This window comes from Haliotis cracherodii, unplaced genomic scaffold, assembly GCF_022045235.1.
Source record: "Haliotis cracherodii isolate W230 unplaced genomic scaffold, xgHalCrac1.p SCAF_24, whole genome shotgun sequence".
Taxonomy (NCBI): Eukaryota; Metazoa; Mollusca; class Gastropoda; order Lepetellida; family Haliotidae; genus Haliotis; species Haliotis cracherodii.
The window spans coordinates 8352230-8377000 of record NW_027266280.1 but is presented as its reverse complement, the minus strand read 5'-3'; the positions used below and the strand labels follow the sequence as shown (position 1 = coordinate 8377000).

General features: G+C 41.2%; 2 protein-coding genes across 3 annotated transcripts in view; one reads left to right on the top strand and one right to left on the bottom strand.

Annotated features, from left to right (window-relative positions):
* The first annotated feature begins 1000 nt into the window (after positions 1–1000).
* On the top strand, positions 1001–14742 carry LOC139472382 (probable tRNA (uracil-O(2)-)-methyltransferase). Its single transcript, XM_071254853.1, has 11 exons — positions 1001–1520; positions 2462–2582; positions 2959–3163; positions 4047–4115; positions 6030–6137; positions 7007–7078; positions 8666–8772; positions 9574–9757; positions 10206–10539; positions 13250–13366; positions 14228–14742. Exons 1-11 carry the CDS (start codon positions 1082–1084, stop codon positions 14446–14448), a joined length of 1977 nt encoding a protein of 658 aa, XP_071110954.1. The 5' UTR covers positions 1001–1081; the 3' UTR covers positions 14449–14742.
* Positions 14743–19502: 4760 nt separating this feature from the next.
* The window catches only part of LOC139472246 (oxysterol-binding protein 1-like), a 55260-nt gene continuing 49991 nt past the window's right edge, over positions 19503–24771 (bottom strand). For both annotated transcript variants that reach the window (XM_071254635.1, XM_071254636.1), the window contains exon 13: positions 19503–24613. In XM_071254635.1, the coding sequence (XP_071110736.1) occupies positions 24468–24613 (146 nt within the window). In that variant the 3' untranslated portion in view covers positions 19503–24467. The remainder of the gene's footprint in view (positions 24614–24771) is intronic.

Sequence of the window (24771 nt, the reverse complement as noted above, 5' to 3'; positions counted from 1 at the left end):
AGCCATGAGGTGGGACACCATCCCCCTACCTACTTCTCTATATTAACCTACAACCCACCCCCAGAGTTCAAAACCAAGGTCTTAAATTATTGTTTTTCATTTTGACCGCTTGTAATACCTTTCAAGCCATATCACGGTACACGTGTGGGGAAACGATGCCGGATCTTCGGCGTGACGAGCCGACACATCAACTACTAGGGTACCATACTTGTATATTCATACTCGGTTTCTAAAGGTATATACTGTGTATATATGCTTGTATAAGGTATTTACTATAAGGAAACATCTCCGGCCGCATCATACCAAAAGACGTTAAAAGATGGTACTTGTTGTTATCATGGCGTGTCCGCTTAATGAGGGAGGAAAGCCCGAAGTGATGCAGATCTCAGACGTTTACCACTTTGGTGAAACCCACGAGCACGGGTATGGTGCTGACGAACCTAGAAACATAATCGGGGCGAACCGGGATTCGAACCCACAATCATAGGTTTCTGGCGTGCCCTAGGGAAGCAGCTCTGCACAGCGAATCGCGGCGCCTTACACGACTGGACCACCCGTGCTCCCTGTCCGTGTATTATCATGTTTTAAGACTGTGCGGCTGTACATTTACCAATTAAGGGTGAGGCTCAACGTTATGGAACTTGATTTTTTTAGGAGACAATTAAATTAATTCCTTTCATAATTTCTTTATAAATTTAAATAGGGTAGGTTGTTCTCCGAAGCCAAAGTTGGATTGTTTTCTTTTCATTTTGTGCCCGTTTTGACCAAAGGTTGCTAGACCATTTTGGTGCTGCGCTGTTTTGGAATACGGAGATTACCACAGACAGATCCTAGTAATGTCTATTAATGTTTCAGCACATTTGCCGTTTTTAAAATGTAGCTTCATAAAAAAATAGTTGTATATAATGAATATATATTCTGTCATTTGCATGTTAAAAGATATATGTTCGAGTGCTTATCCATAATGCAATATTCAAGATGTCAGCGCCCATATGCACAGATTGCAGACATCAACATCACTAAAAGTTTCGTTTTAACAATTCCACTGCTTAGTGTACGCCAATTGCCTTGACCAGCGAACATGTGTGACGTTGGGAACGTTGACGTTGGAAGGTCAAGTGAGACTGCCATGAGCAACAGTGATTTATCAGAGTCAAAATTGAAAACAGAGTCCGAAACAAAAGTAGAAAAAGATTTTTCCGGAACTAAAAGTGGTTTCAAAAACGCTCTGTCAGTGTACATAAACAAACCACACGTAGTCAACAGGAGATTATGTGGTGCAAAGATTTTATATCAACGATGGTATCCAGTTTGTGAGGAAAATGAAGTCAGTTCTTTGTCGGAACATTTCACCAAAGCAGACGACATGCGTGATGAAGGGGAGGAAACCCATGTTATTACTCAAGCAGACGAAGATGTGGATCTGGATTCCTATGAGGAAGGAGTAGTGATTATTGTGAGGGACCTCATCCCCAGACAGATTGATAAATACCCGACACTGCGGGAACTTGTTCATTATGGTAATAATGATTATTGAATAAGCATGATAAGTGAAAACATGTTTAATGTACACAATTACTTTATGAAGCTTTTTGTTGACAAACTTTGGGGGATGGGGGGATACAGGTCATTTATTATAGAGGGGTATGAGTCAGATTGGATCAGTGGAGGGTCACCAAAAAGAGTACATTTTATTTAAGAAATAAATGATGAGGGGGTTGTTTATTGTCCATTAAAACACTCCAGTGAGAATAAAACATGATCTGGTGCAGGCAACCACAAATCTCTTATTTCTTATGTGAGATTTCAACATTATTTACAACCTCCCTTTGGATATTAATAAAATTGACAACCTTACAAAAAACATATACCCATATTTAAATAATGATGACTCCTTGAATACAATCCGATCGCAGCAATGTCGGACAAGTCCATTCTATGAACAGGGGTGTTAAGTTTGGTATTTCTTAAATATTCCCCCAATTCACATGGCGATTATCTTTACTTTTTTCCCAATACAGATTACCACATCTCGCCTACTTTTGTGTATGACTTTCAGACATTGTGTTTATCTGCGTTACCCAGCTACATTTGTGGGGAACAACTCACTACCCTCTCAAAAATTTCATCTTCCAATTTACGAGTTAAAATCTCCAGAAATGACATCTTGATTGAACAATGTTTTATCGTGAAATAAACCACGCCTCATTTGTCATTGTCATTTATCACGTACCTGTCTTATATAATAAAGTATCAAGTGCTTTTGCCTTTTGTCTATTCAGGGAAGGTCATTATTTTCAGTACATTAGTGCTTGGAAAACCTCTAATTTAAAAACACACACGCACATGCACCTTACATATGACCTGTCCCTAACTTGTAAGAACCTGTTTGGAAAATAAGTTTTGTTATTATGGGCTTTCAATTGATAATTGTTGATATGTAATTGTTTGATACTTTCAGATTGCTCAACTGATTCAATTTCGTTCATTCCTGTTTGTCATGTGCAGTCACCCCCACCACACAAGCAGGATTTGAATGAAGATGCCTACAAGTTCACGTACAAGACCGACGACACAACCAGGTGGGAGTTTAGATTGGAACATGGAGTGACACAGTTGACAAAAGCATCACAATTTGCTGTGCAGTGCTGCCATGTAGGCGTGCCTGTAACCTATGATCGTACATTCGATTCCCGACCCATGAAGATCCGGTGTAGAATAGCTCTTCAGCAACCCATACTTGACGTAACAGGCGACTATGCTTGTCATAAGAGGCGACTAACGGGATCGGGTGGTCACTCGCTTGCTCTCACTCACTCACTCACTCCACAGAAACACAACAAGATAGGGACACCACAAGCATATACTGTACAGCATTATAAGGGATAAGTGTATGATATTTATACATTCATAGCAGGATACAGGTTTATGGTCAAAGCAAGAGTGTTCTATCTTCAGGGTGCAGCTTTCTGTGAGATCTAACAAAGATGCAGGTCATGTGACCTGGAGATGGCTGAGCGATGTTCTGCTGCAGAAGATTGTGAGATGGGGTCAGGAGGAGACGCTACGGACAGCGACCTCATCTCTTAGACTGGTGCCTGTTGACGAGTACAACAGACTGTACAATGATCTCAAGGTCAAATATGGTCATCCATTTGTTGAAGTGAGTCGGTTGGAATGGGGAAGACTTGTCATGCTAATAGTTTCAGTTCATATTGTGCTAGTTTTGCATGATTCCATTCTGACTTTATTAAAATAAGTTTTTGAAAGGCATTTAGAAGTGATACACATAAGGAAGAGTATTTATGGAATTTAGTGAATGAATGCTATGAGGCAGAGAGCATATATATGTCCATGTAAGAACAACAAAAGTAATAAGATAACAAAAGGTGGAAACTTAACAAAGGAAGCCGACAGATAATTGGAGCTGATGGGTGATTAGCAATAGACAATAGAAGCCAATACTTTACAGTAATCAGTGCTGATAGTAATGGACAACTAGAAGCCAGAAATAAATTGACCGCCTCCGTGGTCTAGTGGTAGAGTGCCCGCCCGGAGAGCGGAAGGTCCGGGGTTTGATCCCTGGCTGCGTCATACCAAAAGACGTTAAAAGATGGTACTTGTTGTAACCCTGTCTGGCGCTCAGCATTAAGGGGCTACAACAAGGACTGGTCGGCTCGGAGTCAGTATACTGTGTCTGAGTGGGGTATTCATGTTAAACTGCGGCATGGTATCTCAGTGAGCTAGCACTATAAATCGGCATCAGTCCTGACTAGTACAAGCAGCCACACAAACACACACACGTACATGCACGTCGCTATATAAGTGCAATAATCTTGGACGCGACGTTAAACCCCATTTCACCTCACCTCACCAGAACTAAATTATCACTGATTGGTAATTGGCATCAATTCACCTGATGAAGGAGTAAGCATATACTCTGAAACGTTGTGTTCCACATTATAAAGCAGTTGATATCCATAAATTCTTTTCCTTCATTAAAAAAGGGCATTCAATAAATATGTTTTTCTTTTTTCTTTTCACAGAAGTGGCCAGAGAAGACAGACCCAAAGAAATTTGTGTACGAGGACGTCGCCATAGCAACCTACCTTCTGGTAATATACACTTATGAATTAATTTTTTGTTTGTTGAAGGTATTGTCTTTTTATGCTGTACGAGTGTGTCACATTATCTTTTTGAAGATGCTATTTCACCAGTAATGTTTAGGGGTTTTTTTAGTTGAAAGCAGGGATGGATAAAATAAAGGTTGTCTGTTTGGCACCAAATAAGAACGATGAATTGCAAAATAACCCAAAATCGGGAAGTCCATTAAATGTCAATATGTTACACGGCAATGAATACTCTGTACCCAACAATATCTGCTGTGGGGACCCGGGGTAGAAGTGTCCCTAGCAAGAGGTAACTAAATTGGAAACCCATTGGGATTCTGGGTTAAAATTGGTCCCTAGCTGCCTGTGTCTGTCCTAAGAGGCGACTACATGGATTGGGTGGTTAGGCTTGTGGACTTGGTTGTTTACATGTCATTGTCATCTGGTAGTGTAGATCGATGCTCTTGATGTTAATCACTGGTTTGCCTGGTCCACACTTGATTATTTACTGATCCTTACCATGTAGCTGCAATATTGCTAGTAGTGCTAAGTGTGGCAGTTACAACACAAACATTTGAAGCTTGACTAGGCTGGTGCAAGACCTAACAAGTTTGATTTAATTTAAGTTAAACAAATCCTAAACAACAAACAAACAAAGGCTAGAAAATATTAGTTGATGTAGTGGGACTGGAAAGGTCAAAGGGGAAGTGTACACGCAAAAATCACTTTCTTTCTTTTTCTAAACAAAACGCAATTTTAGAATTAGTTAGTATCTGTATTTGAAAATATACACTCATTTTTTTCACAGTGAAAGTAGGAAGCTCACAATAGTGTGAAAGTGATATGCCGTTATGAGGCCTTCGTTTTACGAGCGAAATAGGCCTGAGTTATCCCCCTTAGATGATGACGTAATTGGTGCCAATTCAACTGGGTCCCTGTCTATTCTCAACGCAAAAGATATCAAGGACCAGTTTGCAGTAAAACAACATGGTCTACGACACACTCGGGCGCAGGGTGACTCAGCATAACACAATTCTGGCTGGCATCTGAGATGCTAGAATCACAAAACTGTACCTACACCACGTGAAGCGGCTCTAACAAAGCATGATGACGTCATAATGTTTATCAATTGGCACCAATGACGTCATATTGCAAGGGGCATAAGCCATGGTGTTTTTGTTATGGAAATAGAACACTTGGTAAATGTGAAAAATATAAATCGTTTTAGTGCAAAAAATATGTTAATTAAATATGATGTTTTTATATTTTTGTCTATGACACTTCTATCTTAACACTTTTAATGTGGAAAAAGTACAAGAAAAAATGGTTCATTTCCGTGTGAACTTGCCCTTTAAGCAATAGGGCTGGCTAAAACGTTCAATAATCAGAATTATTGTCAATGAGAAGAAATATTAACGATTGTCGATATGAAAACTGTGTCATCTATATCATGTATATCTTACATAAACTATTGTGATGAAATAAAGTTTCAGTTTGCTAGAGCAGACTTGTTTTTGTCTATTGCCGAAGATGGAAAGCGACTGATTTGTCATTTCTTAAATGTCCACAAATTATCTATGCATACATAAATCTGTCACCACTCACCAGTAATGTGAAATATGTTGTTTTCTCACTCAGCTTTTTGCATATTTGCTCAAAGTTACTTCTCTGACATTTGTCGATAATTGATTGATATTTCGTTAACAATTGTCGATCTATGATCTAATCGATAGCCAGCCCTATTAAGAAAACACGGTACGATATAAGGGGTATGGGAGTGGCTTAGAGAAAGCTTCAGATATGCTGCACATTTGCATCAAATATATCACCTTTATCCAATTAGTTTTGAGTTGCTTGCATACAATTAAATGAGAATAATTTCAAAAACCTAATGGTGTGAATAATGTGTTGTTGCATCAGCTGATATGGAAGGAGGACCGGGAGAGGAGGGGCGTGACACAGCGGCAGTCATTTGTGGACCTTGGATGTGGCAATGGCCTCCTGGTGCACATACTGGCGGCTGAAGGGGTGAGGCTAACATCACTAGGAGTTGTACCAGGATTTATCTACACCTGAAGCTGATAAGCACCCTATGTCTCAAGCAAATGTCATGAAAAATTCCCAAATTGGAATTATAGGTTCCATTTCATGTTGTAGTTATGACAAATGCTAAGGCTTTATAGAAGTGACTTGTATTTCACAGAGAGCAGGTGAAGTACAGAGGATGTGGATTTGATACTTAGTTTTATAGTTATTGTGTAGAATACAATATTAATACCTCTGAATTTTTAGTAAATGTGACCCACCAGGAGAAAAGGGACCTTCTGGGTGCTAGGATACAATTGTGCCGTGACATCATGAAGATGTCTGACGTCAGCTTACTTCAGTGAAGATAGATGTGTGATGTCATGTATCTCTGTAATAAATATGAATTGAAGCTTGTGAATTGTATTTTTGTGTTCTGAATATGCTGTAGTTTTAAAATATTATGAAAAGTCAAAATGGTTTTTTTCACCCACAAGGTCCCTTATCTCATGGTTGGTCACAAATAAGAATTTTAAACAAAAAAATGGGTTTTTTCCCCATTTGTCAGATAAGAGCTCTTAGTTTTAAATGCTAATTAATTACCTGTTATATTTACCTCAATTACTATGTAATTTTACTGAAAGCTCGTTCCCATCTAATTACTGTGATAATGTATAGGTGGCAGCTTTACCCTACATTTGCTACACTATACAGTCTCAGGACAGTTTGGATTTTCACAGTGATTCTTAGACATGGGAATACTGCTCTGTGATTTAAGTATGTACATGACCTTTTCTGTAAATAGATATATGAGAAATTGTGCCTGTAGGGTAGTTGATGATGTGATAGTAACTGGAGCGACTGTGTTGCAGCACCATGGCCTGGGGCTGGACATCCGGAGGAGAGGTATCTGGGACATGTATGGATCTGAAACAATGCTCAAGGTAATCACTGCGTAAACTGTTATGTAGTGATGTGTGGAGTGAGTGAGTTATGTGTGAAATGAGTGAGTTAGGTGTGGAGTGAGTGAGTTATGTGTGAAATGAGTGAGTTAGGTGTGGAGTGAGTGAGTTATGTGTGAAATGAGTGAGTTATGTGTGGAGTGAGTGAGTTATGTGTGGAGTGAGTTATGTGTGGAGTGAGTGAGTTATGTGTGGAGTGAGTGAGTTATGTGTGGAGTGAGTTATGTGTGGAGTGAGTGAGTTATGTGTGAAGTGAGTGAGTTATGTGTGGAGTGAGTGAGTTATGTGTGAAGTGACCGAGTTATGTGGGGATTGAGTGAGTTATGTGTGGAGTGACCGAGTTATGTGTGAAGTGAGTGAGTGAGTGAGTACGGTTTTATGCCGCTTTTAGCAATATTCCAGCAATATCACGGCGGGGGACACCAGAAATGGGCTTCACACATTGTACCCATGTCGGGAATCAAACCCGGGTCTTCGGCGTGACGAGCGAAGGCTTTAACCACTAGGCTACCCGACCGCCCCTATGTGTGAAGTGAGTGAGTTATGTGTGGAGTGACCGAGTTATGTGTGAAGTGAGTGAGTTAAGTGGGGAGTGAGTGAGTTATGTGTGGAGTGAGTGAGTTATGTGTGAAGTGAGTGAGTTATGTGTGGAGTGAGTGAGTTATATGTGAAGTGAGTGAGTTATGTGTGGAGTGAGTGAGTTATGTGTGAAGTTATATGATTATGTCGGATTAACGAGTATGTCGGATAAACGAAATTAAGTAGTATCAACGTTGGTGATTGAAAATCAGAATCTACACGATAGATAATGATACAAACACGTAATAAGAAATATTCATATTGTTATGTTACATTGTTAGCGGAACATGTTTTCTAATCATGCAACCTCTGAAGCTTAACATAAAACAACCATTATGGACTGTATGACTTATTCAAAATACTTTAAAAAGCATAGTCTGGAATGGAAGTTGCCAGTTTGAAACTGGTACTGCAAAGCTTAAGAAAGCTGCTTTCTTAGTGGCTAACGTTGACTTCCTGTTAGTCATTTTATTGTTCGGTCATAGTGCGTGAAAGGTTGTTCTGACATAACCTGTAATGGGATGTCCTCGGCGACTTGTATCTGATTTTAATGAGATTGAGGTTATCCAAGCATGGGATTAATCATGTTTTCTTTTATTTAAAGCATTAATTGTTTATTGTTAAGCAAGTTTATCTCTGCAGCTGTTGTAATATGCAGCTACCAGCCGACTCGTCTCGCATCAAAACATGGGCTGTGTACTTGCGGGCAGATGACCAAGGGGTACAATGATCACTGAGTTGGATTAACGGGACTGATTTAAATAGCACCGGTTTAATTGGTCCCATCATTAGTGTCGGAAAAAGCTGATTGTCGGATTAAAGAGTGTTGGACTAAAGAGATTAAAGAGACTTGACTAGCTAGAATATTGCTGAGTGCAGCTTTAAACAACAAACAATAAGTTTAAACAATAAACCGTGAGTTAACATCTCTTGAAATATTTTCATTATGAAACGCACCTTTTAATGATTTCTCCCATTTCCTTGTTCCAGGAACAGACTGTTATTCCATCAGCAGACAGCTTGTTTCCAACATACGATTGGTTGATTGGTAACCATAGTGATGAGCTGACGCCATGGATACCTCTAATGGCTGCAAGGTATATCCATGGACTGTGTATATCTCTGCCATGTCTTTGTTCTGTGCTTACCGGAAATTCACATGACACAATGCTAATAATAGCTATCTGATCAAATCACCCTGTTCTGTCATGAATGCAACAGTGTTTGAAATTATTATAAGACGCAACAAGACAGTCGGGCAGGTGATTCATAAATGTTGCATGCCCTTCTTCATAGTCACCTGCCCGCATTCGGATATTATATATATTGAAAGATTTGCTAAATATAAGAAACAAATCTTGTCTTGATTCAGTTGAAATAATGCTAATAATAAATAATAAGGAGTTATTATAAAACTTGATATGTAACTTGGCTTAAAATTAAATGCCAGACAGTTGGGCAGGTAGCTGAAAATTTCATACAGCCCGACAGAAAAGTTATCAGCCACGGGCAGGCTTGCAGGCATTTCAGACACTGGAGTGAAACAAGCAGCAGTATGACCAATACTTTACTGTATTTCACAGATCCTCACAACAGCTACTGTTGTTCTTTCCTCCATGTATTCCACAGATCTTCCTGCAGCTGCTGTTACATTGCCCTCCCTGTATTCAAGATTATGTGCTATACCTGCTGTTACTTTGTCCTCCCTGTAGTCAGCCGATCCAACTACAGCTGCTTTTACTTTGCCCTCCTGTAATTAAAATATATTCCTTTACATGCTGTTACTTTGTCCTCCCTGTATTCAACAGATCTACCTACAACTGCTGTTACTTTGTCCTCCCTGTATTCAACAGATCTTCCTACAACTGCTGTTACTTTGTCCTCCCTGTATTTAACAGATCTTCCTACAACTGCTGTTACTTTGTCCTCCCCTGCTGTCTTCATGACTTTGACAAGAAGTTTAGTGAGAGAGAAAAGGGTACTTCCCCATACCGGACATACCTGAACTTTGTGAAGGAGGTGGGGGAGGTTTGTGGCTTCCAGGTGGAGGAGGACACGCTCAGGATACCCTCAACGAAGAGGGTAAGTGTTAGGGGTGGAACGATTGATCCAACTATAAAAATACAGACATGTCAAATGGTAATGTTTTAATGCCAGGCTAATGCCAATATAAGTGAGTGAGTGAGTTGGGTTTAACACCGCCTTTAAAATTATTCCAGTATTATCACGGCGTGTCAGCCTAATGTGGGAGGAAAGCCCGAAGTACTGCAGGTCTAAGACGTTTACCACTTCGGTGAAACCCACGAGCGAACTGGGATTCGAACCCACAGTCATAGGTTTCTTGCGTGCCCAAGGGACGCAACTCTGCACAGCAAATCGCGGCGCCTTAGACGACTGGGCCACCCGTACCCCCGCCAATATAAGAGGCGAGTATAATGGAGGTTTGTGTGTAGCCTGATTGGGGTCCACGATGATGTGGTGGACTGTCAGCCACTGAACCATCCAGTGATGATCTGATGGCATGTTTCAGGTGTGTTTTATCGGTCGAGGGAGAACATACGCTGAGAAAGAGGACAGCCTCCAGGACACCACACGAACACTCTACGTTCAGAAACGATGTGTACAAGACAACCCTGAACCCAACTCTCCAGGGTGTAAAAGGCCACGGTTGGATGTGTCCGAGTCTGGGAAGGGATGGTCTGCCAACTTTGAACCTAGGCAGAGTGAGGAGCCAGTTCGGAATTGTCAGAAAGTTGCCACAGCAACCAAACAGGCCATTGTGAAGACTGTATTTGAGAAGATACTTGTGGCACCAGATGGAGAGGTTGTCTCCCTTGACGAGGGAAAATTGTGGAGAAAAGGAGGTAGGATTATTAATTATCCGCACATCATTTCATAAATTAACAATAGTCCTATGATTGTCGAAAGTCATTGTTAAACTGTCATAGTTACAACAATCGTAATGCTACGCTGTCACAGGGTATCGAGTCGGGTTCAGACATGTACAAGACCTAACCTCGATGCCTGATAAGACTTGGTTGTGACAGATTATATACTTGTCATATGGTTCAGTTAATCTTGATCCTTCACATCTATAACTTCAGCTCCATGGGGATTCCAGGGAAGAACTTGTCCCTTGTAACCATGGTAACTCATGCTTGTCAAGACTCAAATAAAATGGATCAGGGGGTGAGACTTGGTGACTTGGCTAATTGAATGTCTTTGTTCCCAGATGGTGTAGATCATTGCTAGTACTTTCAGTCACTGGTTTGTCTGGTCCAGACACAATTATTTACTTTACTGATGGTGCTTATCATTGACTCATTCACTATCCACCTCTGTATGGGGGGCACAGGTGGCCCAGTCGTCTAAGGCGCCGCGATTCGCTTTGCAGAGTTGCGTCCCTTGGACACGCCAGAAACCTATGATTGTGGGTTCGAATCCTGGTTCGCCCCGATTATGTTTCTAGGTTTGTTAGCACCATACACGTGCTCATGGGTTTCACCAAAGTGGTAAATGTCTGAGGCCTGTATCACTTCGGGCTTTCCTCCCACATTAAGCTGACACGCCGCGATATACCGGTAACTGGAATACTGTTAAAAGCGGCGTTAAACCCAACTCACTCGCTAACCTCAGTATGAGGTCTGTTTCACTATTTGTTCCATTTTATATCAATATATCACCAAAATGAATCTCAGAATGAATTATTGATATCACACATTTGAATATATATTAAAAGATGTAGTTTGTGAAATCTAAAAATCAGAAGTGTTTTTTGATATCACAAATTTGATTTACTGATTTGAATAATATCTCAGAAAACATTTTATGTATTAATACGAAACTTTGCATATGTATCGAACACATGCTGAACTAGTGCATTTGGTGTTTTGGCATTTCTAAATAAAATATTTTAATTTTTTCCATGGCAATAAACCAGACTTACCCGGTAGACTAAAATATGTGCAACATTCGTTTCTGGAGCATAGCTCGGAAACTGTTTAATATTTTATAACGAAACTTTGTATATCTATCTATTAAACACATGACGTACAGGTACCTTGTTATGTTTTGGTATTTCTAAAAACATATTTTTTGTGTTTCCTTGTCTTTTACGGAGTTGCCCTCCCTTTCTCCATGCTGTTGATTTTGTGCATCCTGTTTGCAGTGCATGATTTTAGAAAATCAGCATTGAGGTTAATAACTCAAATTCTAGAGTGCCTCATGGCAGGGTAAGTGATAATGCTGTTTTCTTGTTTAGTGATATGTTATCATCAAATTTGTGATATCAATAATCCATTATATCTCAAATCATAAACCTACTGCCACTTTAGCCTATTGTATTGTAGGTGTCTTCCTATCTCGTAAGGGGGCACGAGTGGCCCAGTCGGCTTAGGCGCCGCGATTCGCTGTGCAGAGTTGCGTCCCATGGGCACGCCAGAAACCTATGATTGTGGGTTCGAATCCCGGTTTGCCCCGATTATGTTTCTAGGTTTGTCAGCACCATAAGCCTTGCTCGTTGGTTTCAACGAAGTGGTAAACTTCTGAGACCTGCATCACTTTGGGCTTTCCTCCCACATTAAGCTGACACGCCACGATTTAACTGGAATACTGTTAAAAGCGGCGTTAAACCCAACCCACTCACTCACTCACTCACTCCTATCTCGTAATAACCTCTTGGGAGGTTTTACCTTTTCCCCATTAGACCTGATGAGTTGAGAAGTAGATGAAATTTGTACTTGATGTTTCAAACATCCAATGTTCAGTATTCAATCCAAGCTCTGAGGTCTTACATTGCTGATATTATATCCCATTGCCTCGTAGTATTAATTGGACTGGGTAATCCCAGGTTATGTACCCTGGCTTGGCAATTGTCGATACCTGAGACCATTACCTCTGAGCCGTGCTTTATCCTTCACATAATGTTGAATGTTAGATAGCAATAGATTGTTTTCATTGTTTCACATAAACGGATCAATTGACTGTTCAGAATAGGGGTGTCCTGTCAGCACAATGTCTTGTTTAGATTATCAAATGGCTAAATGTCTTGAAATCTATTATTTATAATTCACAGAGAAGCGCAAAGAAATGTATCCATTAATTTGGAGTGTGGTAGATACTACAGATAAGGGGGAACGGGTGGCCCAGTCATCTCAGATTCTGCAATTCATTGTGCAGAGTTATGCCCCTTGGGCATGCTGCAGAGTTGTGTCGATTGGGCATGGTGAAGAGTTGCATCCCTTGGGCACATCAGAAACCTGTTATCTTGGATTTGAATCCCGGTTTGCCCTGATTATGTTTCTAAGTTTGTCAGCACCATACCCATGCTTGTGGGTTTCACCTGCATCACTTCAGGCTTTCTTCCCACATTAAACTGACACATGTGATATTACTGGAATACTGATCCAAGTGGTGTTAAAGCCAACTCGCTAACATCTGAAAATACCAGTAAATGTATTTATTGATATTTAAAAATCAAATTTAAGATATTAATACATGTTTAAGTGATATAAATTAGGGAATAAATAGTAAAATGACACCTCATATCTCCCCACCTCACTCTCTCCCACCCAGGGAGCCTGCCGTTGTGCGAGGTGGCACAGCTGTTTGACAAGGACATTCTACAACAGTTGAAGGCAGAGAGCGGAGGCCTACAAACGCTGCTCAGGAACCATAACAGTGTTTTTCAAGGTAAGCTAGTGTTTATGCATGTAGTTTTAATTGGACTGGGTAATCCCAGGTTATGTACCCTAGCTTGGCTATCCAAGTTATCTGTATCACGTCTCCTTCAGCAGCTGTAGCAGAGCCAGTTTACTTTTCTTGATATGAAATATCTATGCTTTAACATTCAGAGTTCCAGATAAGCTTTTGTTGCTGTGGGTATTTTATCCATGCATTATAAAATCATTGGGTATCAGTAATTCTATCTGGGTATTCAAATTTCTGTTACCCACTAGTTCTTACACATGTTGGTATTTAAGTTAAATATTTAAAAACACCATTCATCTAGTCCCTGCAAACTGGTGGCTAGTAGGTTCGAGAGCTTTATAGGACTCAAACATACCACGATACTTCCTCGAAAGTGTGATGGCAAATGATCATGATGTAACTGTCATCGTGGAGTTTGGCAAGGTTGACGGAATGCCCGTTTATAATTTCAATATAAGTTGCTGATTTGCTAAACGAATACGCAGGGTTACTTCACAATATTTTGATGCTACGCACAAGTTTTATTTTTGTAGCGTATCTCTAATGTTCGTTGCATATTGGATACGCTTGGATTTTATTTTATTGCGTATTTCTGCATTTCTGATGCGTATTTTACGCTGACACACAGCTTATCTGGAGTTCTGACATTTATGTGATAGACTTTAAACTAAATGATTGGTTTTCAAGATAATATACACATCCTATTTCAAAGCCTATTCAAGCCTGTATGCACCTTTTGGGTGGATGTTCTTGTAGCCATTGTGACAGTTTTATCACATCTGACAAATGTGTCGGACTTCTGGGTGCGTCCAGACCTGTTTTCAAAATCTCAATCCACTGCAGTATCTGGAGGCCGGGTTCGTCTCCGCGACTTCTCCCAAGCCAACCCCTGGAGTCAGTCCCGCAAAGCAAAGACCAAGAAACTGGCAGCAGCAGACCATCACAAGACGTCGCTGTGCTGGTTCCATGACAAACACCCCGACGGCTGCCCTCGCTCAGCGGACAAATGTGACTTTGCTCACGGACAACAGGAGCTACGAGGAAAGACACCACTTGAAAAATGATGCAGTTCGTTGTTAACATGTGTGCCAACCAATGTCTTTCATGAAGGGGGAATTGTCGACCCTGGTACTGAGATGCAAGAATTCCATGCCGAGTTGTCCTCAGAGACCAGGATTCATGGGTTATAACACTGAATGTCTAATTGTCCTTGGTCTTCCAGCACCATACCCATTCTGTTTTTCACCTGAGTGGCAACATTCATGATTTGGTTTGTTTGTTGTTTAACGCTGCTCTCAGCAATATTACAGCTATATGACGGCGGTCTGTAAATACTCGAGTCACTAAACAAGAAAAGAGCGTTATACAGTGATTGACATCATGAGCATCGATCCATGCAATTGGGATACAATGACATGCATCAACCAAGTCAGCGAGCCTGACCACCCGATCCTGTTAGTCGCCTTTTATGGCAAGCATGGGTTGCTGAAGACCTATTCTACCCCGGATCTTCACGGGTCCAACATTCATGACCACCAGTGCCTTAAGTCTCACAAAGCAGTATATTTAACAGCAGTGTTAATACTCTGAAACTTCCAGGGGGCACGGGTGACCAAGTAGTCTAAGGCGCCGTTATTTCCTGTCCAGAGTTGCATTCCTTGGGCGAACCAGAAACCTATGATCGATTATGTATCTAGGTTTGTCACCACCATACCCGTGCTCGTGGGTTTCACCAAAGTGGTAAACGTCTGAGACCTGCATCACTTCAGGCTGTCCTCCTACATTAAGCGGACAAATAACTGGAGTACTGTTAAAAGCAGCATTTAACCGAACTCACTCACTCTCAGAGATTCTTGAAGAACTTAATTATAGAATTAAAGTGTAGGATCATGATTATACATTTTAAGCATATGACATGTTACTGGATATGTTATGTTTTGACTTACTCAGTTCTTTCTATTTAAAGTTTGCATGAATATTGATCATAAAACAAGCAATCTGTCACTGCGTGTGCGGGTTATTTGTTTAAAGCTGCACTTAGCAATATTCCAGCTGCACAACATCTGCCTGTAAATAATGGAATCTCGACCAGACAATCCAGTGATTGATGCGAGCAATGAGGTCAGGGCATGTTCAAACACCGTGAACCGAGTCTGAGAACCCGATCCATTAGTAGCTGCTTATAACCAACCAGGACCCTGTTCCACAAAGCAATCGTAGCTCTAAGATGATCGTAGCTCTCATACTTTTAACATAGACTGACAACAGTCGTAGCACTACAACGGCTTTGTGGAACGGGGCCTTCGACCAATTAGAACCCAGAATCCTCACAGGTTATGCATCAGATGTGTTGAAGAGTTATCATCCATTTGTACATACTGTATCTGTCAATCCAAATGTTTCAATGAGAGATGAGATTCCCTGGCCAAAAATTATTTTAACCCTTTTGAGCTGTATGTTGGAACTGTCTGGTTGAAAGTTTATTATTAATTGTCTTAACAGAGGACCCGTGAAGATCCGGGGTAGAATAGGTCTTCAGCAACCCATGCTTGCCGTAAAAGGTGATTATGCTTGTCGTAAGAGGTGACTAACGGAATCAGGTGGTCAGACGCACTGACTTGGTTTATGCATGTCATCGTATCCCAATTGCATGGATCGATGCTCATGACGGCAATCACTGGTCGTCGATCCACTGGTCCAGACTCGATTATTTACAGACCGCCGTCATATAGCTGGAATATTGCTGAGTGTGGGGTTAAACAACAAATAAACAAACTGTCTTTGCAGAAATGTGGAAAGGGATAAAATATTTTTGTAATAGATATGCAAGATTTCCAACAGTGTCCTTGATGTGTGATGAACATGTGAATCTCACGGAAATGTTAATGCACAAAAACATTGTCCCTCCCCAAACTGGTTTCACTATTTCTGGGCAACCATTCCAAATTGCTTGTCCTGTGTGTCTTAATCATATTATTCAAGGATGGAAACTTGGCAAGTAGTTTATCAGGTGACAACAAACTGATCTTTGAAGCTGAAATGTTATCCCAGAAAATGTGGACCCTGAAATGTATACATGGAACACCAATCATAACTACCAAGACCACTGTTGAAAAGGTAATTTGGAGGACAATACCTTCACATGTAATTCAATGTACATAAATATGTTATCCTTTAATGTTTGTTTTACTTTCAAGTTGCCTGTGAATCAAACCAAGCTGTTTTACTAGTAGTTTTAGTTTGTATCTAAACATGGTCCATAATACATAAATCCTCATCTTAGATTATCTTTGTGCATTGTGAAAAAAGGAGGCAGTGATTTGGAAAAATAATTGATCAATTTATTGTGACCTTATGAAAATCACACAAGTAATAATTTAACCACATCAGGTCTGTCCATTTAATTCATGTCCCTCTCTCACATTGTGAATTTCTCTGGGCTCCACATCCTGTAGTATCGGGAACATGATCCATATTTTAAGAAATAAAAACAAACAATCAGTACATGTGATGAATTTACTCATTAACAAGTTCTCCCTCAGGGACCATATATTGCTTGACACCTTGACGATCAGGCAGCACACACTACATAAACAGGCTGGACTTGCATGGGCCACCACGTGGTACAGGTCAAACCAGAAGCTTACAGACATTCGTACATCACATACACTGGTAACTCAGGTTTTGGTGGATATGAGGGATATAGCAAGGACGTCCTCGCATATACCAGTAGTTGTGTGGGACATATCGATAATCATCTCATATACACCAGAAACTGTGTATTGGATATAGTGAGAAATTCTTCGTATACACCAGTAGCTGCTTGGAATAATCGAGAATCTTTTCATACACACCAGTAACTGTATTGGATATAGTGTGAATCTCCTCATATTCACCAGTAGCTGTGTGGAATAATCGAGAATCTTTTCATACACACCAGTAACTGTGTATTGGATATACATGTAGTTTGAATCTCCTCATATTCACCAGTAGCTGTGTATGGGGTTTATCTGGAATCAATTCATTTACACGAACACTTGTGCCAGGGTCAAATCATTAATCCAAGCTCATTATAGGATACATAAAGGAATGTCCTCCAATACTCCAATAACTGTGATTGGGATACACAAGGACTCTCCTTGTATACATCCATAGCAGTGCTTAAAGCATATCAGAAATATCAATGTAGCATGTAGCATACCAGGAACCTTGTAGACCCACGCTTGGATCATACCAGGAACCTAATATACCCCTAGCAGTGCTTGGTGCATACCAAGAACCTCTCCATAACTGTAGCAGTGCTTGGAGTATATCAAGAATCTCCTTGTATACCCATAGCAGTGCTTAGGGCATACCATGATCCTTTATACCTGTCTCAGTGCTTGGGGCATACCAAGAACCTCTCCATAACTGTAGCAGTGCTTGGAGCATATCAAGAACCTTCTTGAATACCCATAGCAGTGCTTGGAACATACCAAGAACCTCCTTGTGTACCTGTAGCAGTGCTTGGAATATACCAAGAACCTCCTTGAATACCCATAACAGTGCTTGGAGCATACCAAGAACCTCTCCATAACTGTAGCAGTGGCTGGAACACATCGGGAATCAACATGCACATTAGTAGCTGTGTGTGGTGCATACCATGAGTCTCTTCGTACCCTCCAGTAGGACTGAACATCCCAAGCATATCCGGAATATCAGTGCTGAGTGTGGGAGACCAGCTTCACATTCTGAGTTCTGCTCATTCGGTGAACACCATTTTTGTCAAAATATATATCCTGACTTTTCTGATGACGTCAACATCATCTCATCAATAGGGCAAACAAATTTCTCAATGTCAGAATTGAAGCTCAAAGGTCTGAATTCCCATAACCTGGCTATCAGGAACCTTGGAGTAGGTGTGTACAAGTCCTTGCATAGACAGCTCTTGGATTTTCATACACAGCAAGCAGATGTCTTCAGCATAACCCGCAAGGTGATTCCAGCTTCCACCACTCAGTTTGTGTGATTGATACAGTTGGACTATGAACAGGCAATGGAAATGACACAACATGCAGCTATATACAGATGTGCTGAGTGATAGCTCCACATTCAAGGAGCTTTGTCCCGTATGCACAGAGAGTGTGTCCAGGAAATATAAGGCAACCAAATAGTGACTATACTACTCAACATATGCTAGGGATCAGCATGTTCATGGTCAGACTGCTTCCTTACAGATGTTGAAGAGTATACAAATGACCCGCAAGTCTCTCAGTATCTAGGAAGTTCATTCCATAATGCCAAATCATATAATACCTGTAAAATCAAGGGCAGTTCAATTCCACTCAGTCAGGAGCCTATAAAAAATCACTTTGCAAATCTCCTGTTATTACAATTCATACGGATTGTAATATTTTCTGATGCTAAAAAAGGCAGCAAACCAGTATGATATGTGTGATATCACACAGGAACTTGCATAACGTCACACAATGATATTTTTGATGACTGGAGTTATCTCCCATAGAGAGATGCCATAAGTATTTCTTCAGCAAACATGAATGGTATAAATTTGGCAAATATTGGTTAACATAAAACACAACATTACCACCATATAGGGCTACACTGACGTAGAATAATATCGAAGCTTGTCATTGGATCCCACACGAATCGACTAGCGTAGAAATGTGGCAGTTGATACGACAATATATCAACTACTCATGAACTGTTCAATGTCAATAGTGTCATGATACAGCTGCTTACAGCGGTCTAGTAATGGATTTAAGACTTACATTATATAGTCCATTTCTTTATAATGGCAGAAATCACAACAGACTGGTCATTTTATTAATGGAGGGTGGGGATTGGTCTTTGGAAACAATATATTTACCGTATATCGCTGTGTATAAGGCGAGTTTTTCGTACCTAAAATGAGGGGGCTAAGAAGGGGGGTCGTCTTATACACGGAGTCGAAGATCTCACATTTTTTTCCACTGGCGATGTCAACCGGCGTCCGATAGCCAGCCCAGCATTTGACAATAAAACTTTTTATGTAATATTTATCACACACACCCAAGAAATTTTTTTAATGCCCCTCCCCAAACCCCCTTGATAAATTTTGGCAAACACCCCACCCCTCCCATCTCATCCACCGCCCCGAAACCTCCTATAATAAGTGACCAGTCCCTAATGATCATATAATCATATCCTACATGATCGTTACATAATCAAGAGTATCCTTGATGTACATTCATCACTGATACCAAGTGGTCACCCAATCAGTAACATTACATACAACCTGTATTCATTTACAGTGACAGATTCGGAGACCAGAATTGACTGTCACGGATTCTGAGAACAAGCTGTAAACTTTTGACCAGAATCTGTGCGAATAAACCATCATACATGGTGTGTGAGAAAATGACCATTCACAGAATCTGTGTGAATAAATTGCCACATTGGTGTGTGAGAACATGGATACAGGTATTAAAGCAGATCAGGGCCCACAGGGCTAAGAGCAGTATCACACAGTGACCTTGGGAAAGAAGTTATCTCCCTTTTTAGGAGAAAAAGCAAGTTACCTCCCTTAGCAGGAGATATATCTTACACACTAGCCTCATACATACATATATTATGTCTACTAAATTACACCATCTAACACTTAAGGTTGCATGTGTGTAGACTGCATAACATAGCCTCTTGCTACAACAGTGACATCTAGTGGGGAAGTAATGCATGCGGACAGAAAGCAGGACCAATATCCCTTTCTGGACGAGTCTGGGAACAGTGAAAAAAGTCTCTCAAACAGTGCTATACAGCAGAGTAGCATTGATTATCTGATACTGTGACAGTTATACAGACTGTCAGAATGACTTGAATGTTGAACTCCAGCACTAGTCGTGAGACTTCATCCAGGATTATGGTCACAACATTATCACAGCAGCTGTTTGCACGAACCACATTCTACACACATGATAAATAGCAACAACTACCACAAGGGGGCAGGACAGTGGGGGCATAGTGGGTGGAGTCAGGATAGCGTAGCATAGTGGGTGGGGTCAGTACAGCGGGGCATAGTGGGTGGGGTCAGTACAGCGTAGCATAGTGGGTGGGGTCAGTACAGCGTAGCATAGTGGGTGGGGTCAGGACAGCGTAGCATAGTGGGTGGGGTCAGGACAGCGGGGCATAGTGGGTGGGGTCAGTACAGCGGGGCATAGTGGGTGGGGTCAGTACAGCGTAGCATAGTGGGTGGGGTCAGGACAGCGTAGCATAGTGGGTGGAGTCATGACAGCGGGGCATAGTGGGTGGGGTCAGGACAGTGGAGGCATAGTGGGTGGAGTCAGGACAGCGGGGCATAGTCTGTGGGGTCAGGATAGTGGGTGGGGTCAGGACAGTGGAGGCATAGTGGGTGGAGTCAGGACAACGGGGCACAGTGGGTGGGTTCAGGACAGCGGGGAATAGTGGGTGGGGTCAAGATAGTGTAGCATAGTGGGTGGAGTCAGGACAGTGGGGCATAGTGGGTGGGGTCAGGACAGCGGGGCATAGTGGGTGGGTTCAGGACAGCGGGGCATAGTGGGTGGGGTCAGGATAGTGTAGCATAGTGGGTGGAGTCAGGGCATAGTGGTAGGGGTCAGGACAGCGGGGCATAGTGGGTGGGGTCAGGGCAGGTTTGTCGAGGGCTATGGCCAGGGCAGGAGGTTTGTCTAAGGGTGTGACCAGGACATATGTTTGTCCTGGGGTGAGGGAAGAGCGCGGTCCAGTTGGAAAAGGTAAGGTCAAACAGGGAAGGGGCAGGTCCAGGAAGGACTAGGAGGGAAGAGGCGGGTCTAAAAGGGAAGAGGTCCAAGAGGAAAATGGTGGGTCCAGGAGGGAAGAGGCGGGTCCAGGAGGGAAGAGGCGGGTCCAGGAGGGAAGAGGCGGATCCAGGAAGGAAGAGGCAGATCCAGGAGGAAAGAGGCGGGTCCAGGAGGGAAGAGAGGGTCCAGGAGGGAAGAGGCGGATCCAGGAGGGACGAGGCGGGTCCAGGAGGGAAGAGGCGGGTCCAGGAGGGAAGAGGCGGGGCTGGGCGGACATCTGTACACTAAGATGACTACAACAAAGTGTCACTCTGAATTCTATGTACATAACAAATACACCGTGACTACCACAGTGCTACAGAAGTCTCATACATACACACTTCCAGGCCTGGAGGCCAGGTAACATACCCCTGTATCTACAAGCTCTTTACACACACACAGTGCATGACAAACAGTACAAACCAATGTCGGATCGAAGAGTACCGCTTTATCTGGAGGGGGTGAACACGTAACCCGGTCATCGTAAGATGGGCGTTTCTACACAGGGTTTTCACATTTCCAAGTCGTAAAAACAAGTCATAGCCTTGACCTCACTCACACAATAAAACAGGATTCTTGGGTCAATAATTAGGCTTACTACAGTAAACTACAGTTATAACGAACACGCATATAACGAACTGACTGATACAACGAACTTATTTTTCAGTCCCGACCATTTGTTGTATAAATGTCGTATATATGCATATAATGAACTACGGTTATTACGAAGTAAAATTCGTGGTCCCTTCTAGTTCGTTATAACCATGGTTTACTGTAATCAACATATTACTATTTATACAGTTATTTCACATATCTTACAACTGATATCTAAGGCTTAAAAAAAATAATAGTCTTGCTTCTCAGACATTTCCCGTATTATCATAAAGTCTGCAGCATGTTTCGTTTTTATTTTCATTTAATTTTTTTTTTAAATCCTTATACTTAAAAACAATGCAATCCAAATACAGCACGCAGTTACTTCCCTTTACATACGCACTGCTTTACTGTGCATCTGGTGTTCTGGTCATGGCGGCAATCAGAGTTTGTATGCTTGTTTACGTAGGGAGGCACTTTTTCAGGGTGATGGTACACAACTGTTTATTTGGTTACATACTACTTTGAACAAGCAAGCCAAAAAAATCCACCACCCGCCTGCACTATATTTTCAAAAGTCATTACCTGAGAACCAATTCTTTTATTTTTTTAAGCCTAAAGGTTTGTCTGTTTTCACACCTGTGCTGAATATTTCCACCTTGTTGTCTGTACTGAAGCCATATATAAATAGTACCAGACAAAACTTGAACATAAAATGTCATCCATTAAAATCCTTAACTGGAGCTCACATACATACTCGTATGTACCAAATCTGTTCTTATATTGAAATCCTGTTGTACTTACTGTCTTTACTTAGATAACTATTCTATTTTTCATAGGGATATTTTTTATCTTTTCATGACACACAACCGATTCTCATGTCAAGTGTGTATTTAAACAGAATGACATATCTGATTAACCCTGTCAAAAGAAGATAGTAATAGTATATATACTTATGCAGTACTTATATTACAGCTTTTGAATACTGTACTTCTGTTGGTATTGCATTAGTGTATAGATGGCAAAGTAAGTAAATCTAAAAACTTTAAAAAAAGTTTTTGAAGGGTACCAGTACCCACCTAAATCAACTAGAAACCCCAGGTTTTACGGATCTGTGAAAATGTTTTTAGAAAGCTCTCAAAAGTGTCATTTTAAATGCTTCAGTACCATTTCAGTATATATGCTAATATCTTTATCAAGCAATTTGAAGGTATTAGCATTGGTACTGAATGGGTATGGTTTTACCCCACTCTTAGCAATATTCCAGCAATTTCATGGCGGGGGACACTAGAAATGGGCATCACACATTGTACCCATGTGGGCATTGGTACCAAAACATCACACAGAAACAATAAAGTAGTTTTGCTCCATACGTCAAGCCTGTCTACCCATTGAGACTGTCTTTGTGCCCACTAGGGCATTCCACGGACATGGTGCATAACAACTGACGCATTCAAGGAACTGACATTTCCTCTTAATTCTCCCAATTTCAGGAAGAGGGGTACAAACTTCATTACATTTTCTCTCTCATACAATGTCAGTTCAGTTTGGCATGAATCTGATGTATATACTGTATAAATTCAAGTCAACCCTTTTAATATACTGCTTGTGAATAAAATATGGTCTTATAAAGCTCTTAGCAATATTCCATCCATATCATGACAGAGGCATACCCTTTATAGTGTAACCATGTGGAGAATCAAACCTAGTCTTCAGTATGACAAGTGAATGCCTTAACCACTAGGCTACCCTAGGCAGTAAGGGAAGGTCTGTAATTACCGTATTCAACATAACAAGCACCCAGGGCGCTCTCAAAATTAGAAATAGGGGGCTCAAATTAGAATATCATTTTGGTGAAAAGCAACAGAGTTGAAAGATCGTAAATTTATGCGGACAGCCTGAAATGTTTATATACAACAGATATGTTTTTCCAGAATTTAATTGCCCATAATTAAGGATGCAAATAACACACATATTTTACACAAATAAATATGTCCTGTGTACACTGATTAATCGGAAGGGGTGATAATTGGGATTGTTCACTAGCCAATATATAAGCAAATATCGCCTTGGGCGCTTATTAGAGCGGGCGCTTATTACGTCAAATACGGTAACTAACTTATTTCTCCTGTCTCATGAAATAGTCTCTTTTTTATTGGCTATGTCAACTCTTTTCACCTGTTTAACACTTTCTGAATTTTATCAATTCATTACTTTTACATGGAGTAAACTTCTTACCAATCTATAGTGGTATATCCACGCAATACAAGATAATCAGTCAGCTAAACTCTGAGATAACTACGGTTGAACCTGCTCAAACATTATCAGAATACAATTCTTGTTTCATTCTCTTGTCTCCATATAAGTTATGGAACTTGTATGAAGAACGCTGGAGCTAGACACTTCACAAGGTATCAACATCCACAATGGCTTGTTATGAAGGCAGTGACATCACAGGGGCCAACCTATCACAGAGCTCCCTGTTGCAGCAGACTGTGATCACGCCGTCGTCTGTGGAGTGGCTGCAGACTGTGTCGACGTCGACGTCTACATCACCCCTTACGTGACCCTTTGCTACATGATTCAATGGCTGATATCCTCATTATTGGAAGAACAATCACTATCTCCCAGTTGCTCAAATTCGCAAGTCAGAGTTACGTCCCCCGGGTGGGTGACTATCACAAGAATATATCAGGGCACCTGTCCCAGGTTTGCTCTGCCTTGCACTTCCAGTACTCCCCTGTGTATGTGTGGATCAGACTCCCGGTCGTGCTGTCCAGCTCCTTCCGGAACCACTTGGGCTCGTACACCTTAGATTCCATACCTGCAACACACGTTCAGGTACATCATTCACAAATAAATACAATCAGAGATCATGCCTGAGGCTAAACATTTACTGATTTACAAACGCTCCTGTCCGTCAGAGCCTACTCTAGCCCAGACAACCTTACTCAGGCAAGGTCTACTCAAGCCTGACACCCT

Excerpts from the sequence above, each read along its gene's own strand:
- LOC139472382 (XM_071254853.1), top strand. The coding sequence starts at position 1,082 with ATGTGTGACGTTGGGAACGTTGACGTTGGAAGGTCAAGTGAGACTGCC. Across the intron at positions 6,138-7,006 it reads ACATACTGGCGGCTGAAGGG|CACCATGGCCTGGGGCTGGA; the intron begins GTGAGGCTAACA and ends ACTGTGTTGCAG. Across the intron at positions 8,773-9,573 it reads ATACCTCTAATGGCTGCAAG|ATCTTCCTACAACTGCTGTT; the intron begins GTATATCCATGG and ends TGTATTTAACAG.